This window comes from Tenrec ecaudatus, chromosome 1, assembly GCF_050624435.1.
Source record: "Tenrec ecaudatus isolate mTenEca1 chromosome 1, mTenEca1.hap1, whole genome shotgun sequence".
NCBI lineage: Eukaryota > Metazoa > Chordata > Mammalia > Afrosoricida > Tenrecidae > Tenrec > Tenrec ecaudatus.
The window spans coordinates 309,022,394-309,039,858 of NC_134530.1; the positions used below are offsets into that span (position 1 = coordinate 309,022,394).

At 54.2% G+C, this 17,465-nt stretch overlaps 2 protein-coding genes and 1 non-coding gene across 4 annotated transcripts; 1 reads left to right on the forward strand and 2 right to left on the reverse strand.

Moving 5' to 3' along the window:
• The first annotated feature begins 2,336 nt into the window (after positions 1-2,336).
• On the forward strand, positions 2,337-5,426 carry PPP1R11 (protein phosphatase 1 regulatory inhibitor subunit 11). The gene is made up of 3 exons (XM_075532836.1): positions 2,337-2,578; positions 3,478-3,586; positions 4,270-5,426. The coding sequence occupies exons 1-3, from the start codon at positions 2,510-2,512 to the stop codon at positions 4,470-4,472; spliced, it is 381 nt and encodes a 126-aa protein (XP_075388951.1). The 5' UTR covers positions 2,337-2,509; the 3' UTR covers positions 4,473-5,426.
• A 564-nt stretch (positions 5,427-5,990) lies between these two features.
• RNF39 (ring finger protein 39) lies at positions 5,991-9,683 on the reverse strand. 2 transcript variants are annotated; one of them, XM_075532822.1, is made up of 5 exons: positions 9,306-9,683; positions 7,723-7,745; positions 7,442-7,533; positions 6,390-6,682; positions 5,991-6,191 (listed from the first exon to the last, which is right to left on the reverse strand). In XM_075532822.1, the coding sequence occupies exons 1-5, from the start codon at positions 9,666-9,668 to the stop codon at positions 6,102-6,104; spliced, it is 861 nt and encodes a 286-aa protein (XP_075388937.1). In that variant the 5' UTR covers positions 9,669-9,683; the 3' UTR covers positions 5,991-6,101. The 2 variants fall into 2 exon arrangements, with proteins under 2 accessions (XP_075388937.1, XP_075388933.1); XM_075532818.1 differs by having other exon boundaries at positions 5,991-6,682.
• A 7,318-nt stretch (positions 9,684-17,001) lies between these two features.
• Positions 17,002-17,108, reverse strand: LOC142438226 (U6 spliceosomal RNA). The gene has a single exon (XR_012782649.1). It is a non-coding gene; the product is annotated as a U6 spliceosomal RNA (small nuclear RNA).
• Positions 17,109-17,465: the final 357 nt, after the last annotated feature.

The window sequence follows — 17,465 nt, forward strand, 5'->3', positions numbered from 1 at the left end:
TCACAGCTTGATGACCTCATTTGGAGGCACCATGGAGATAAATAGTTTGCTGGTGGCAAGACACACTCTGCTTCATCTCCCTGTGAGACATTCTTGTTGACAAGACACATGGAGCTATGCTGATGGCAGCCAGCTGGAGGAGCCACATGGAGACCCATGCCAGCACTAAGATGCTTCTATCGCCACTGGATCCACAAGACTTTCCACCCACTGTCCTGTGATCTTCCTGCACGGTGTCATTGCACGTGTTGCGTGAGGCCAAAGAGGAATTTACAGACTGGTATCAGGCATATGGGCTAATATGGGACTTATGGCCTTGATCTGGATTGGGCTGGGATGTTTTCTTAATGAACAATTGCTCTTTGAGGTAAAGGTCTCTCTTACACACATATGAGTTTCCCTGGATTTGTTTCTCTAGTCTACCCAGACTAAGGAAATAAGTAGTAGTACTGACTGGTCTTTGCGAGTATATGAATATTATCCTATCCCTGACTACTGTTGTTTTTCAGGATAGAGCTTGAAATTCTTTTGGATGATACATGTGATCCAATTCCTTTTCATACGAGGCATAGTAAGCCATGCGACTGATTAAAACTGGCCAATACCATCCTTTTCAGCTCTCTAATGCCTAAGATATTGATCTTTAGGTATTTCATGTTTTAAAAACCACCAGCTTTGCTAGTTTCATACTTAGTATATTCTGCATTTGCAGTAGTAATAGCTGAATTGCAGCCGATTCTTCTGAAAACTTTACTCCATGTGCGTCATTAAAGTTGGCTGCTTTGGTCAACTTTTAATGACACACAGGGAGTAAAGCTTTCAGGGCCTTCGCAGCATGAGAAGACACAGCTGCAAATAACCCATGAGTAATGTACATGCAGAATGCGAGCCATTCATCTTCCTGCAGTATAAGCAGGCTTTGTTCAGTTGCTATTTATAAGCCAACGACTTTAGAAGGGTTATGGAAAACCATGCTCTGTTCCCATTTGAAATAAGTCTGGATAGCGCAGAGGTTGTACACCGGTGCATATAGGAGCTGGAGGCACAGGGAATTCAGGACCAGGGGTATGAGGGGCGATACTGGGAGGGTAGAGGGTGAGTGGGTTGGAAAGGGGGAACTGATTACAAGGATCTACATGTAATCTGGGAGAGGGACGGCAGAGAAGGGGGTAAAGGGAGACGCCAGATAGGGCAAGATATGACAAAATAATAATCTATAAATTATCAAGGGCTCATGTGGGAGGGGGGAGCAGGGAGGGAGGGGAACAAAAAAGAGGACCTGATGCAAAGGGCTTAAGTGGAGAGCAAATGCTTTGAAAATGATTAGGGCAAAGAATGTCCGGATGTACTTTACACAATTGATGTGTGTATATGTATGGATTGTGATAAGAGTTGTATGAGCCCCTAATAAAATGTTAAAAAATATATATTGGCATACCTTCCAGCATCACAGCAACATATCAGTCACCACATGTGATGAACTGATGGACAAGTGGTTTCTCCACTTGGTCTTACTAATCTCCACTTCAAGGAGGAGCAAAAGCAAAAGTACCTAAGGCCTTATGTGTAAGCGTCTGCCTTAACTATGCGAATGGCAACGCTTTGTGCATTTCTCATGATCAGGGCCTAGCACAGCGACTGAAAAAGTCCAGTTGAAGGTGCACGAAGTGACCTGCCTGCACAGATACGATACAGGGCCTTGTAAGGCCCATCTGAAACCCAGAGGAGTTGATTCTGTAAGTGTGTTTTCAAAGGTCCCTGGCCCCGGATTCCCAGGAGTACGGGCCTTAAGGTGCTAGGTGATAATGTGCAGAGCCACAAAACCCTTTGCTAGAACAATGAGGCTGTAAACGCATACTCCCTACAAGAGCCCCTTTGAGTCGGAATCAATGACCACGGGTTTTCGATTTCTCCACCCTACTCCATCCCCAGGGAGAAAGTTCTGGAGCTCAGTTCCTGATGATCTCAATCCTGGGGCCAGCACCCATGGTGGCGAGAGATCGGCTACGCCAGGAAGGTGCCAACTCCGGTAGCAAGCCACGCATCCTACACCGCCCTCCCGAACCCCACCCCCCGCTACCGCCGGTGCGCGTGCGCGTACCGCCCAGCCCCTGTGCACCGCTCTAACCTGTCCTCCTCGTGCTCTCCACACATGCGCAGTGACGTTACTACCGCCGAAGAGCCAGTTCTTCTCGCGGCGCCTGCGCAGGAAGGAGGAACTAGTCTGGCGACGCCTGCGTCCTGGCGCATTTGGGGGCGGGAGTAGGGAAATGAGGAATTACGGGCGTGGTCACACCCGGAAGAGGAGAACCGGAAGTGGGGTTGGACAGGTTATACTCTGGGTGGGGAAGCCTAGGCCCTGGAGGAGGGGGCTGGGGGAAAGAAAGGGGAAGATACTGGCTTCTCCTCCGAGTCCGATACCCGTTCGCTGAGATCTCAGAAACACAGAAAAAGGGAAGGGTGTCTCATCCTTCTTCGTCCCCTCCACCCGCTCCTCTGCCTCTTAGCCATGGCCGAGGCAGGGGCTGGGCTGAGTGAGACCGTCACCGAGACAACGGTTACCGTGACAACTGAGCCCGTGAGAAAGGCTGGGGGGTGTCCTGTTTGGGTGTCTGGGAGATAACGGGAGGGAGGGCATGGGCCATTAGAGAGTTGGTTCAGCGACTGGACCTGGGGATATGGGAGAAGTGGAGTTGAATAGCTGGGGTTTGGAGAGTCGCAAGGTATTGGGATGGTGCTGGATCCTGGTGGGGCTGGGGGTGGAGGGATTGAGAGGCAAGGAAAGGGAGATAGTTGTGCCTTGAGAAACCAGAGAGGAGAGAAATGAGATGGAGAAATAGGTCGCATTTTTGCAAAAACCAGATCAAGTGGCTTTCAAAAGGAGGCTGCGTTGGGTTTAATAATATCTGAGTTCAGGATGGTTCAAACAGTAGTTACCAAAGTAGTTAGGGTGCTAGGGAATAGAGTGAAGGGGTGGGAAGTTCTGAATTTGAGGATTAAAGGGGTGAGAATAGAGGGGTGGCTTTAATGTGTGTGTGTGTGTGTGTGTAGGTATTAGGTTCGAGATAAAAGAAGTTCAAAACATAGATACTGGAGAAAGAAGATGATTTTTATATATGAATACCACCCAGTGAAGACAGAGATATGGGGAGGATTGTATTTTCTTTAGAAAATATGGGGTTAAAAAGAAGAGGAAGATATGCTTGGTGTTCTCCTAGGTTAGGAATTAGTCTTCTTTGTACATTATCAGAAGTTAAGAACAAGAAATAATGTTTTATGATTCCTCAGGGAACTCTCTGCGGCCAAAGACCAGCTGCTCGATGTTAGCCTTTCCTAGAACCTACTCCTGTAGTGCTATGTTATGGTTCTGATTGAGCTGGGGGGGGAGGGGGCGGCTAGAAAAGTCGCCTTCTGAAGGAGAGGGAATGGCCCGTAGGAGTGGAGTCTATAGGTATGCCGTCCCTCTGAACCTTCCAGGAGAACCGGAGCCTCACCATCAAACTTCGGAAACGGAAGCCAGAGAAAAAGGTGGAATGGACCAGTGACACCGTGGACAATGAGCACATGGGGCGCCGCTCATCCAAATGTGAGTTAATCATTGGTGCATGGGATCGCTGGTGGCCCAGCCCCCTCTGCAAATCTACGTTACAGCCACCGAGCCTCTGGAGCTCCCAGGGGCTTACCATGCTGCCCCTGCCTTGCTGACTCCCCAGTGTTAGAACCCACCCCCTGCCATCAGTGGGTTTCCATGCACTGTGACCCTGTGGGACTGCCCTGGAGGGTCTTAGACTGTAACTCTGCTTTGGAGCAGACAACTTGGTCTTTCTCCTGTGGAACAGCTGGGACTTTGAACTGTTGACCTTGCAGTTTGCAGTCCAACCGTTGACCACTGCACCACCAAGACTTCAGGCATGAGACAGAGAGGGGTTTGTTAGAGGGAAAGAGGCAGGGAGGGCTCGAGGGTGGGTGTTGCTAGGCTTGGAGGGAAATACTGGAGATGTGGGACTTTGTGGGATTTGGGATTTCCTGTTCCTGTTTTGGGGACTTTGTGGGACGTGGGATTTCCTGTTCTCTGACTAATGGGTGACCCCAGGACATGAGGGCTGAGACCCTGAGCCCCAGAGGGAGGCCTAGGGAAGCGGGTCCTGGGAGGTAGGAGCAAGCAGTGGTCATCAGTAGGCTTTTCACCGACACTGAGTGGGACTGGATCTGACTCTGCACCTTGTTCATTCTTTGTAACTGGGCCCCTTCCTCTGCTTCCAAATCCAGGCTGCTGTATTTATGAGAAACCTCGGGCCTTTGGTGAGAGCTCCACAGAGAGCGATGAGGAGGACGAGGAAGGCTGTGGTCATACCCACTGTGTCCGTGGCCACCGCAAAGGACGAAGTCGTACATCCCAGGATCAGACCCCCAGCACCCCGCCCCAGCCACCGGACCCCTCCCAGCCCCCTCCAGGGCCAATGCAGCACTAAATTCCTCTCCCCTTCCATTCTGGTGTCTGTCTGGCCCTGAGTGTATCCATGTGGCTACTTGGGGGCTAGACCCGTGGTTTAATCCCTTCTCTAGGCCCCCTCTTCCCTCTGCCTGCTAGAGAGAAGGAGAGGAGAGGGGACAGAGCTCCTGGAATTCCGACTTGCTGCTATTTCAGAACTCAGGCTTCTGGGTTCCTCTAGCCCTCATCATTCCCCCTGATACCCAGCCCCTCCCCTGGAAGGGTCCTGGCCCGACCCTTCTCCTTTGTTCTCACTGCCAAAGGACCCAACCAGCCCTGGGATCAGTTAGCTCAGCCCCCTGCATGTGCTACTTGAGCCCCAAACACTTATATTGGGTTTCAACAGCCCCAACCTCCACTGCCAGGGTCCCGGTCAGATTCCCAGCAGTCTGGTCCTAGTTATGCTCCCCGGTCCTGGTGTAGACGTTCTTCCATTAACATATGTATGCAATCCTGACTCCTAGTCCTGTGAGGTCTCAGGAGCCCTGCCCCCTTCCCCTCACTCCCTCAGGCTATTTAGAGGAGAGACCCATTTGCCAGGCTTGCCTCCAATGGAAAACCCGAACAAGATATAGGGTGCCCTCTCTGCCCCTTCTCAGCAGGTCTGGGATTCCTGGGGAAGCTAGCTCCCTGACTGGTCGCTCAGAGCCCACTGTCTCCTCAGCCCTTGGTGTGCCAGTGTCTGAGCCCAAAGAGACCGAGTCCCAGAACGCTGGATTCTGCTGGATTCTTAGCGGAGGAATAGGAAGGGAGCAGGTAGAGAGATGGGGGTGCACCCCTCACCGCCTTACATCTTCCTTACGGGGTCTGGGTATCACTTACCAAGTACGGTTGCAAAGATCAATCAAACCCATCCCACCACTGATAATAGCATTTATTTCCTCCTGCCACAGATGCACAAAATAAATAACCCAACATCACAAAACGTGTTAAATACGGGCCCGTTTATACACATGGCCAAGATATGGGCCTCTATACACAAGTTAGCCTTTGGGGGTCCGGGCTGTCCCCAGGGGGAGGTGATGGGAGGTAGCACCATCAGGTCTACTGTGTGAGCATACTCAGTGGGAAGTCTTGAGACTTCCTGGGGGCGAAAAGCTGTGAGCACCAGAAGCCAAAAATGGATGGAGAACTGGCCCACCAGAAAGAACGAAGCTATTAAGCTCGGAGGTGTCCTGGCTTTGGGAGGCGCCTCTTATGAGAAGCTTCGAAGAAGGCACTGTGCCTCTGTGGGAGATACATGTGCGTGTGTGTGTGTGTGGGGGGGGGGGATGTTAAACAGTTGGTGGGAAACGGAGTGAAGTCACTACCATTCCCCAGGGACTTCTTGAAGCCCCTGCTATCTGTCATCCAGGGCATCTGTGGTCAATCAATACTGATAGGGCAGGGCAAGAAATGGAGAGGTCAGTTGGGGAGGAGGTGGGGGAAAGTCCCAAGAGGGAGGTGGGACTGGATTTGGCTTTGGCTATCGGTGGGAATGTGGGGACCAGCTGAGGCCTTCTTTGTGGGGGCCATCCACCTGCGGGCTGGCAGACACAGTCCTTGGAACGCCCCGCGCTTTCCATGCCCACGCGGACGCAGCATGGGTGGAGTGGTGGGTGGCCGACGTTCAGCCCTCAGCGGGCACGATGCGAAGAGGGGCACGGGGGTCTCGGGTGCAGAGCAGCGGGAAGACACGCTCCCCTAGGGGCCCCGGTGCCTGGAAGGCGTAGAGCAGGTCCAGCGAGCGGCCGTCGTAGAAGGCCACACGCCCACGCTCCCAGTCCAAATCCACACGGATGCGCCGCGGCGGGGGTCCCGCGCCGCCCAGCGGGGTGGGCTCTGGGGTGGTGAGGGCCCACAGGCGACCCCCGCGGCCCTCCACAGCCCACACGGCTCCCGCGGGGCACAGTCCCACGCGGCCCTTGCGCCGCACGGACTCGCCCGCGGCGCCCAGGGCGTAGCAGCTCTCAGCGTCGCCCTCGTCCTCCCCGGAGGAGTCTCCGCAGGACGCTGGCTCCGCCGTCTCCACCTCCCAGCAGTGGCGGCCGGCGCGGAAGCCCTGGGTGCCCAGTACCGCGGGGAGCTGGTCGAAGCGCGCGGGGCTGTCTGGGGGCGCGGGTGTACCTGGCGGGGCCAGGCGAACGCTTCGGCCATCGGAGGATACGAGGAGGCGATGGTGCGCAGTGCGGGGATCCAGGGTCAGGTCGGCTGCAGAGTGGACCGGCAGGGAACCCGAGTCAGAGAACTCTTACCAGGAAATCGGGGTACCAGTGGTTCCCAACAGCTGCAGGTGGCATTTGGAGGGTCAGGGCTGAGCCAGACCACCCTGAGCCCTCTGTCCAAGCGGGCTGGGGGCCAGCCCTGCCAGCTCTGACCAGGAAACATCTCTGAGATGCAATGAAGGCAGAGGAGGGAGGGGGAGGCTGATCTTGACTGCTGGGGAGGGGTGGGGACAGATACCTAAGCTGAGGTGGCTGGGGTGGGGTGTGGTGTCGTGTGGGAGCTGGGTCAGCCGGGTGGGAAGGTACATCTACAGAGACTGAAACCACAACCACCTGTGACAGCCGGGAGGGGCACAGAGAGAGAGAGAGCTAAGGTATCCAGAGAAACCAGCCCACTCAGCCTGGAGAACAGGGAGGGTGGACAGAAATCCTGTGTGGGCCAGAAGGAGATGCCTCTGGAGTGAGCTCAGGTGGCCCTCTGGACATCTGCAGAGAAGGTGCAGAGTCCAGGCCGGCCCAGGAGTCTTGGGAGCTCTCTGGAGAGGGCTGAGGAGAGGGAATGGGAAGAGTTGCCTGGGAAGAGGCTGCTCTCCATAGGTCTGCTGTCAGTACCAGTGAGGAGAAAAAATTCTTGGGAGTTGAGGAATTGGGGAAAGACATCCAAATGGACTTGTCCTTCCCAGGGGAGAGAAGAGAGGAACCCTAAAATGCCCCTTTGGTCGGTCCCCTCCCTTCTGCTTCTTACCGGTCAGCCTGTGAAGCATGTTTTTGACCACAGGGTAATCTTCCGGGAGGTCATCCTCCGAGTTTGAGCATTTGGGCCCTGGGGCTTCCAATCTGAAGGGAGGAAATCAGTAGACACCCTCTGCCCCATGGTACCCCACCCCCAGGCCCCTCTCTAAAACGGGAGGGAAGGGTGAGGCCATTCCCAGTGTAGGGGCAGAGGTGTGTGCTTAGGGACCCAGTGGGGAGGTGGGGGCTGTGGTGGTGGGTAGTGGGAAGGAAGGAACAAGAAGAAGCACTCACCGGCTCCAGGTCTTCCTCACATCCTGGCAGAAGAAACACAAGTGAGTCCTGGGCTTTGTACTGTGGGGAGGAGGGGGGCTGTCCCTGCCCCAGCCACTCTCTAGGTGCCCCTGCCCCCCTCTCAGCCTGATCTCACCTCTATCTCAGTGGTGCCAACCCGCCATCTCAGTCTCCCCTCCTCTCATGACCTTTCTCTTCTTGACACCCCCCTGTTGTCCCCTTCTCCCCAGCCTTTTCCCCATTCGCATCAGGCTGCCTCCAGGCCTCAGAGTTCCTGCAAGCAGCTGGGTTCTTAGTCCCTCCCCATTCTCCACCGTCCTGACTTTATCCAGCCCAGAGAGCCCTCTGCCTCCCACAGCACACACGCCAAGCACACGCCCAGGGCCCAAAGCCCAAGCTGGCCCAAGAGCTGGCCTGTAAAACCTTATAATAAAGCTGCTTCTCCGGCTGTCATCAAAGCGCAGCAGCGTTTATTGGCTCTGCTTTGTGTCTGTCCCCAGACCAGGTAGGCAGCTGGGCTTGGATGTGTACCAAGACCCGAAACAGGTTCCTGGGAGTCAGCTCAGGGCAGAGAGCTCGACCTTCACTTCTAATATCAGGACCCCATCCCTGCTGGACAGAGGGACGGATGGACACACACACACACACACACACACACACACACACACACACACACACGGCTGTCCAGTGGGGATGACAGGAAGTGGCCAGTCTGGTGGAGATAGGGTGAGAAGTATAACAATTTGCCCAATTAAGCCAATTACACCTAGACTAATTAGATCTGTGAAGGCTTCAAAGGGAGGAAGCTGGCCCTGCTGGGGAGAAGCCAGCTGGAAATCCCCATGCCCAGAGGTTCTGCAAGGGAGGAAGTTTGGGTGACTGACAGGCGACCTGATGGACTGGGGACCTTGGGCGCGCGCGCGTGCGTGTGTGTGTGTGTGTGTGTGTGTGTGTGTGTGTGTGTACGCACACTGAAGTGCAGGTGGAGTGGTGAATGAGGGTCAGGGCTGCAAGTAGACAGGAGCCCTGAAGCGCTTCTGGATCTAGTCACCTCCCCTCTCTCTCACCACCGCCCCTGCCAGAGGCCCTGGGAGGAACACAGAAGGACACAAACAACTGCTGCCAAGGCTGGGGGCTGCCGGGCCAGGCTGCACCTGGACTACTGTGCCCCCTATCCCAGCCCCCTGGGCAGCGCCCACCTACCTGCCCTCAATTTCGGCTGCTCCACTTACTCTCCTTCAAGGGCCCAGCGGTGGCCCTGGGGGCCCTCCTTCAGTCTCTGTGGGGTCCCTTTGAGCTCCCTAGAGCTCACTCCGGGAGCCTTTCTCTTCGGTTCCCTCCCGCACAAGACCCAGCCATCGGCACCCTTCCCTGGGGACGGGGTCCACTTGTCGGAACTCCTCCACCTGGAGGCCCAGGGGGCAGCCTCTGCCTCTGTGTCTCCACCCTTCCCTTGTCTACTGCCAACCCTTGGGTTCTATATGAACCTTGGCTCCGAAGTGCCATAGCCCCCCTCCCCAGGGCATCCATGGGTCCCATCCCGCCACCTGCAGGTGAGCCCCACGGAGTGCGCCTCAGCTCACCTCTTCGTGCAGGTCCAGGAAGCCCATGGTGGGGATGCGGCCCCCGCGGCGGCGGCCCGTGCGAGCGCCCGGCGCGGCCAGCTTCTCACACAGCGCGCGGCTGATGCGCACCTCCACGGCCAGCCTCACGTTGGACCTCAGGCTGCGGCGGGGGCACGGCCGGCCGCAGCTCGGACAGCCGGGGGGCGTCTCCTCGGCGCCCGGCGGCGGCGGGGGACCCCAGCGGCGAGCCAGGCACGCGCGGCAGAAGCTGTGCTCGCACGCCAGGAGCACCGGGTCCTCGAATGGGCCCCCGCACAGCGGGCACGTGGCCAGCTGCTCCAGGCGCTCCACCAGCCCCGGGCCCAGCTCAGGCGCCTCCATGGGGAGCCGGTGTTGGGGCGCCACCCCTTGTGCGACCACCGCCGCCGCCGTCGAGGGTGCAGATGGCAGCCTGGCCTTGCTGCTGGGTGACTCGATGGCCCTCTCTCCGCCTCCCGCATTAACTTCTTAGGCCTTTGCTCCCTCCCTCTCCTGCGATTGCTGCCTCTTCTCCCCAGGCCTCGGTGCTCGCAGATCTCCCCACCTCAACTGGCTTTATAGGGAGGGAGGAGGCCCCGCGGGAGGTAAACATCAGGCCCTTGCGTAACACCTCATCTGGTTCTCCCGCTTCTCAGGAAGGCTTGGGGAGGTGGGGAGCCCGGGACTCCACATCGCCAGGCGGAGAGGTCAGCAGGAGCGGCCCAAGGCAGCCAGGTATGGGGAAGGTGCCCCCTGCCCCCGAAAGCCCAGCTAAGATCCTGAGCTTCCCCCTGTGTGGTGTTGGGTGGGCAGAGTGCCCGCGCAGGCTCTGGGCTTCGGTGCCCATCGCCAGGGTGTGAGTCATTCCAGGTGGCTGGCACACCTACATTTGGGGGCCGGAAACACGGGTCCTGGCTATGTGGCTTTGGCAGGCCTCTGGGTGTTGCCGCGCGGCTGCCATCCACAGCACCTCTCTCCCTCTGCTCCATCTTTCTGCCTTGCCTATTTGGCACTGGAAGTTTGGGGGAGGGGGAAGGGCACCCCCGAGGGCACCCCCCCTCCCAGGCCAGCCTCCAGGAGCCAGAGTCTGGCCTGGACAGCCCTGCCTAATTATCTCCCTGGCCTCCAGGTCACTTGCCCTTATGCCTCTCTCTGGCTCCAGTTGTAACTCCCTGTGTATATTTTTATTTTCTTTCTTTCCCTTCCTCTGGGACAGGTCCAAGGGTATCAGTCTAACAGTCTTCACCACGGAGGCTCAAAGAACTGCAATTGCCCAAAGCCACACAGCAAGAGAATCCCCGAAGTGGAGCCATAACCCTTCCGGGAAGCCAGCCCCTCCTCTCCCTTCTTTGCCCCAGATCTCTGGCACACCTTCTGTATACTTTGCTCATCGGGTTCCCTCTTTCTCACACCTCCTTCTCTGTCTCCCTCTCTTCCTCTTCCTCCTCCTTCTCCCTCCCCCTGCCCCTGTTCCTCCGCCTCCCTCAGGAAGGACCTCTTCTTCAATACATCAGATGGCCTTAGGGGGTTGTGAGTAAATAAACATCCTGGTGTCTACAGCGGTGAGCAGACACTGTGTGGCACACATACTTGCACAAATCACCAACACATGGATGTCCGCGTGTACACAGGCTTACTGGTGCACTTACACAATGCCCACACTCGGCCATGCCAGCCTACATACTGGCACACCACACCACAGGGAGGAATACTATTTAGAGGCAGATGCATGTGCTCAAAGCAAACCTGGAGAGATACACTCTCCTTTTTTTTCAATTAATTTTTTTGAGAGATACACTTTTGATAGGTTTTATCCTGAATGAGAACAATAGCAAGTCTTTCTGGAGGAGCAGTGCTTCCTGAGGTACTCCCTCCAGGCACTCTCTCTCCCCCATACTTATCAGGGAGACACTCAGGTAAGGCACCTGGTAAACAAGCCTGCACAAATAAGCACAGGTGCACGTATCTTGGGGCAGCCCTCCCAACTCAATGCTCATAAAACACCCAGATCCCTGAGCAAAAGACAGCAGGTGAGGTCACAATCCACTGTGTGATAGACAGACTCCCATGTTATGGAAGGTAGACCGTGCCTCACCCCCTTTCCTCCCCCCCCACTCTCCACAAAAGCACCCACAGCCGCATCTTTGGAGTCGGAAGTGTTATCTTGCAAAGCAATGCGAAATGACATGTCACTCTTCAGATGGAAGCACGGTTGTTAACCAGACGGTCTGGTCTTCAAGGCCAGAGACAATCCTGTCCTATCCAGGTGGGTCCAGTGTAATCACAAGGGTCCGTTCGAGTGGAAAACAGAAGCAGAACGGGAGAACCAGCGAGATAGCCATAGGAGATGGACTCGCCCAACGGTGCTGGGGGACAGGGGCCGCGGGCCAAAGAAAGTGGACAGCCTCGCCGCCAAACTCACTGCCGTCATTGGGGTTCATTAGACATTGTAAAAGGCAAAAGAACCAAGTTTGCATCTGGAAGGTGCTCCCCTCTACCAACCCCTCCATTTTTGCCCAACAAGCTCATTTCATACCACTGAACGTCTTGTTCCAAACCATTCCGTTTGTGCTGACTTATCATGGCAGAAACAGAACACAAATGCAGATGCGTCCCCCTTTCTCCAGGCCTCTGCGTCTCTCTGTTGCCAGTTGGCTGCTGCCCAGTAGGTCCCACCCTAATCCCGGGGCCCCCCAAATGAGGGGCCCTGTGCAAACTGGCATCAGACCGGGTAAGCAGGTTTCCACGGGCTGATTTTCAGAAGGCATTGCCATGCCAGCCCTTTCTACCTGTCGGACTCGGAGAGGAACCTGGGTCCTTCATGGATGGACACTGGTAGCGGCGCTTGAAGAGCATGTAACGCAAGCTCTGTGTGGAGGCGTGAATCCAAGCACAGCACCACCACTGTCCTCTTCTCTGACTACTGCTCTGCTTGAGCCTCTTCCCATTTGTCACAGTTTGGAGGCTCTCTCCCTGTTCTGGCCCCTAGTAGGTCCCCTTTTGTCTAGTATTATTTGGATTACATAATTTGCTTGGCTCCGCTGAGGTTTTCTGCATCTGGGTCTGGGCACAGGTGAGACACCTTTGAGTGTCAGGAACCTTGCACTGTCACCCATCCAAATGCTTTGCCAGCACTTTCAAGGCCTTATCTGTGGCTCACAACCTTGCGATTGTACCTTAGAATCATTGGAGGAAGTTTTAAACTCCCAGTGCCCAGGCTACACCACAGGCCAACTAAACAGAGTCACTGGGGACGAGCCCCAGACATCCATCAATTGGTTTTATTTCTGTATACATTTTATGGAGGCGAAATAGAGTAAAACGTACACCACTTCAATCATTTCTAGGCATACGGTTCAGGGACGTTGGTGCTAGTCTTACAACCATGCCACTATTCCCGCTGTCTCTTTCCAAGTCACTCCACCATCCTGAACCTAATTCAATGCCCTATAAGTGAAAATGCGCCCTCTACCCCAGGTTACCACTTTGGTAACTTTGGTCTAATCATCTTTGGTTTCTGTCCGCGCACATTTTGCCTATTTCATTAAATGTGATCTTGAGGTATTAACCTTTTAGCAAGGGGCGTATCTCAGCACGATGTTCTAAACGTTGGCCCGTGTTGCGGAATGCATGGGGACTTCATTTCTCTTCACGGCTGAGTAGTGTTCCACTGTGTGTGCATACACATCACAGTTCCTTCATCTGTTGATGGACACCAGTCATTTCCACATCTCTCCAGGTATGACTGACTGAGGAATAAACCAGTGCCCGACGTGGGGTGGTCAGCAGGTGGGCTTCTGTCTCCTCATTTCACTGGTCACAGTGACTCATCTTCTAGTCCTTGGACATGTCAAAGCTGGTCTCTAGGACCTCTGCACTCACTGCTCCTTCTGCCTGGGTCCCTTTTGCCCCAGAGCGTCACCCTATTATGTCCATTTTCACGGTAAGTCAACCCATTCATTCAGAAAGGATTTGTTCCCCCAGTGCATCCCAAGTAATTTCTCGCAAAGGCCCTCCCTGCCTCTTCAGCGGGCTTGCTTGTTTGTGTGTATGAAGTACCTTCATTTCCTTCAAAGTTCTGGGAAAACAAAGCATTGCAGACCCCAATCAGCAAATGCCCACTTGGCCATTAGGAATAAAATTATTCTAGCATGTACAGCCAGGTTGCTAATTTCCATAAGAAAACTCTCCCCACCACCTCCAATATTTTCACTGTGCCCTTTACATCCGTCCACCTTACAGTAACACATTCAAGGAGCCCCGGCGGCATAGTGGGTCACAAAACCAGCGGTTTGAGAAGCAGGAGGCTCGCTACGCCTGTGAAGATGTCCAGTTTAATGACCCACAGGGGCAGTTCTACCCTGCCCTAACTAAAATGGTGAGAGTAGAATCGACTTGATGGAGGTGGGTTTTGATGCTACATACAAAGAGTCCTGGCAGCAAAAGGGCTACATGTTCTGCTGCTAACCAGAAAGCTGCCGGTTGAACCCGCAGCAGCTCCGTGGGACACTGCCGTGCTGCCTGCCCTGGTAAAGCTCACAGTCTCCAAGCCCGTCTGCAAGCTTTCCTGTCCTACGGGGCTGCTCTCCATTGGAAACAGCTCAACAGCAGGGACACACTCTTTAGCAGGCGAATTGTTCCATGGCATTTGCACTTTGTGGGGGCCACATCTGGCCTCCTTTCCCTTCCAGCGCTGATTGGCCACGAGACAGAGATCAGAGAAGTTCACTCCTTCCCCCTGAACCTGACACCAATTGTCCCTCCCCCAGCACTCTGCTACCGTGGCCAGTGTCGAGAACTCATAGCAATGACCGCACAGAAGTCACAGCTGATACAATGGTGGGGTTCCCTAGGGAAGCCAACAGGCTACAGTCCTTGTGTGTGAGACGGCATCAGGACGCAGTGGGTCAGGCAGAACAGCTTCTTCTCTGCTGTGTCCGCAGACAGGTCTCCCTCTGGCCCAGAGCCTTGTGGCCTGGCCTCTCCCCTGCTCAGGCAATGTTGTAAAGCAGTTTTAGGGCTGCTAATGAATGCACCAGGACATGCTGTTAGGTAGCTAGCATAGAGACAGGGACATCCATTACACATGCTCAGAGGTTTGAGCTTCTAGCCAGGAAGGGGCGGTACACCTACATGAACATTACACCTGGATTGGCCCATCTAATCCAGTGAATTTGATTCAGCCAATCAGGTCGACCAGTATTGTCGACCACTCCTCCAAATAGGGCCCTGGAAAAGCCAGAGGTTTTGCTCTGGGTTCTCTCTCCCAGTGGCTGCTACACGATGTAGCACAGCCTGGCTGTGTTCCCGTGCGGCCAGGCCGCAGTCCCGCAACTGTGCTGGGGACTCTGGCTTGAGTTCCATTTACTGTAGAACCTGAAACTGCTACCATTCTCTCTATAAACGCACTGGGATCACAAACCAGGCTTCAAAATGAATTCTTTCTCATGCGGAGCCAAGGACCAAGGTCTAGCTCTCCCCCGAGAAATCTAACAGTTCTGCTCCTCTAGAAGCCTCGGTCACTCAGCTCCAGCTCCATGGGTCAGGAAGTCCAGCTCTAGAGACACTCCCTTCTCCAAGCCAGCCTCCTGCCCCAAAGCACTCAGCTGCAGTTGTCCCTAGTAATCACTCACAGCTGGGTTGTATAACACACTCAGTCTCTCCCCCTGGTGCCCAACTTTTTATTCAGACCTATGGAGGAACAACCATTCGGTGGGAGTCACGAAGGCTAAAGGTGGCCAGAGATCACTGGCCCGCAATCACGATCTGAAATGATGTGTTTCTTTGATTGGGGCCTATTTACAGTCAGTGGAAAATGTAGGAGCTGCAACTCAGCAGTTGTAGTGGACCCTGAATTCCTTGTATCTGAATGGTGCCTCTCACACACTATAGACAACAACAACAACAAAAGCCCAACAACGGCCATCAAGTCAATTCTGACTCCCATGGACCCTACAGGACAGAGCCGGACTAGAACTGCTCCCGATGATATCTGAGCCTGTGCATCTTTACACAGGGAAATAGCTGCATCTCTTTCCCCTCAGAGCCGCTGGCAACTGACACTGCTCACCTTGAGATTAGCGGTCCAGAGCAGAGCCCACATACCACCAGGGCCTGTAGCATGGACTACTGGCCCCCACCACCGAATGGACCCAAAGGGCAGTTGTGTAATTGGAAGGTAAAATTAAAGAGATACCAGACAAAATAAAGCATGCAAGTGCTGACCTCTGGGACCACCATGACTTGAGGAGCTAGGTTCGAGAAGAGAGAGTTTAATGTGATCTCACGAGATTATGTGGCCTCAGGCATGCAGGCTACGTCAAGGTCTGTAATAGGAAGGAGTTGTGCAATAGGCATACCTGCAACAAGAGGAGGAGTAGCTAGGGGTGTACATGCATTAGGAAGGGAAGGCACTAGGCACACATGTGACAGAAAGGCATATAGATAGCAAGATGGGCAGCCTTTAGAGTCGGAGTTGGCTTAACCTGAGAGCTCTCCTTAGGGGGTCCTTATCAGAAGGGTGTGGGCCCTGCTTAGGGTGGGACAGACAATAGGGTCTGAGATGGTTGACAACCTTCAAGCAGTTGACCTCCAAGTGTATAGTAAGTGACCATGTGTTTGCAAACAACACCTTAAATGTGGTCTCATTATCGGGGCACATTGTGGGGAATCACTTTTACTTAGGAGAAGGTGAGTGGGACGCATCTCCACCCCAGAACATGAGGATTCCCTCCGTGGGAGCCGTGGCCTCCCACACTCCTTACAGTATGGATGTTGGGAGTTTGTTCTCAAACACTCGCTTTTCCATTCCATTTCCCACGCCTTAGGCCACAGGAAGCTGGAGTAACCATCCATATCAGCTAACATCACACACCGCATCGGAGTAAAGTAGCTCCAGCCACCATGTCCCAAACCCAAAGCCAACTCACTACCATCGAGTCAACGCTGATTCATAGCGACCCACACTAACCCTAAACCCTGTGAAAGCAGAATCCCGTCTTTCTCCCTCGGAGCTGCTGGTGGTTTTGAACCACGGACCTTACTGTCCCAGCCCAAGAGTAAACACCATACCACCAGGCCATCATCGCCTAACGGGTGAGTTAATGAAATGATGGACCAGTATGGCCTGAGAATGCTGTGCCAAATACTCCAATGGACCTGGGCAGGAAGAGGTCCCCCAGCCATCTTCAGCTAGTGATCGACCTGCTCATCACTGATAGGGCAAAACCCAACGGTCCTCTGATTGCAGGCAGAACTTCTAAGGCAGAGAAGCCCTTAATCCTTCTTGGTAAACATTCTCGCTCCTATCCAACAATGTGAGATACGGGGCTTAGTCTAGTTCAAGGTCCTTGTGGTTGGCTTGTTATTTTATTCACGTGCTAAAGCCAGATCATGAGAATTCCTGCTAGCACTGCTCCAGCTCAGCCTTATCACCCAGTCGCCAAGTTCACATCTAGTGATTCTAGGACACTGGTGGGGGGTGGAGCGGGAATGGCTTTGCCAGGAAATGGCTCACATCTCACTGCGTTCTCCCTCCCCTGCCAGAAGCAAGAATCCAGTTATGTTTTATCCTCGGAGTGCTGGGAGGGTGGAGGTGATCTTGCTGGGAGTGCTGGTTTGGCTTTGCTTGTTCCAGTTAGCCGTGACCGGATCCTGCCTCTCAGCGTCCACGTTTGCTCCTACCTTATTTATTTATTTAAGTATGGAACGCTTTATGAATTTGCGTGTCATCTTTGCACAGGGGCCATGCTAATCTTCTCCGTATCATTCCAATGTTCGTATATGTGCTGCCGAAGCGAGCACTCTCCTACCTTATTATAGGTGAGTCTTTCAGCCCTTCCCACCTCTCTTTCATTCTTTTCTGGATGCCTGCATCTGGTGTTATGGAATGTGACAGCCCTGGGGAGTGCTGGGCTGGGACAGGCATTAGCTCATGCCCTCATTTCTTAACTCGTTCTCTTTGTACTCTTCTCTGCATTTCTCTATCCTTCTCCCCACCCCCCACCCCCCACCCCACCCCACAATAACCTATTATCTTGTGGAGCAGGTGAGGGTGTTTGGAAAGGTGTTTGGAAGACTGAGACAGTCACAGTCCCTGCCCTCAGAGAATGTGATAAGACAGATAAAGTGTACCTACTTTATCCAAACTCTGTCATTACC

Excerpts from the sequence above, each read along its gene's own strand:
- PPP1R11 (XM_075532836.1), top strand. The coding sequence starts at position 2,510 with ATGGCCGAGGCAGGGGCTGGGCTGAGTGAGACCGTCACCGAGACAACG. Across the intron at positions 2,579-3,477 it reads TTACCGTGACAACTGAGCCC|GAGAACCGGAGCCTCACCAT; the intron begins GTGAGAAAGGCT and ends TGAACCTTCCAG. Across the intron at positions 3,587-4,269 it reads GGGGCGCCGCTCATCCAAAT|GCTGCTGTATTTATGAGAAA; the intron begins GTGAGTTAATCA and ends TTCCAAATCCAG.
- RNF39 (XM_075532818.1), bottom strand. The coding sequence starts at position 9,668 with ATGGAGGCGCCTGAGCTGGGCCCGGGGCTGGTGGAGCGCCTGGAGCAG. Across the intron at positions 7,746-9,305 it reads TCCTGGACCTGCACGAAGAG|GATGTGAGGAAGACCTGGAG; the intron begins GTGAGCTGAGGC and ends TTCTTCTGCCAG. Across the intron at positions 7,534-7,722 it reads GTGAGGAAGACCTGGAGCCG|ATTGGAAGCCCCAGGGCCCA; the intron begins GTGAGTGCTTCT and ends TCCTCCCTTCAG.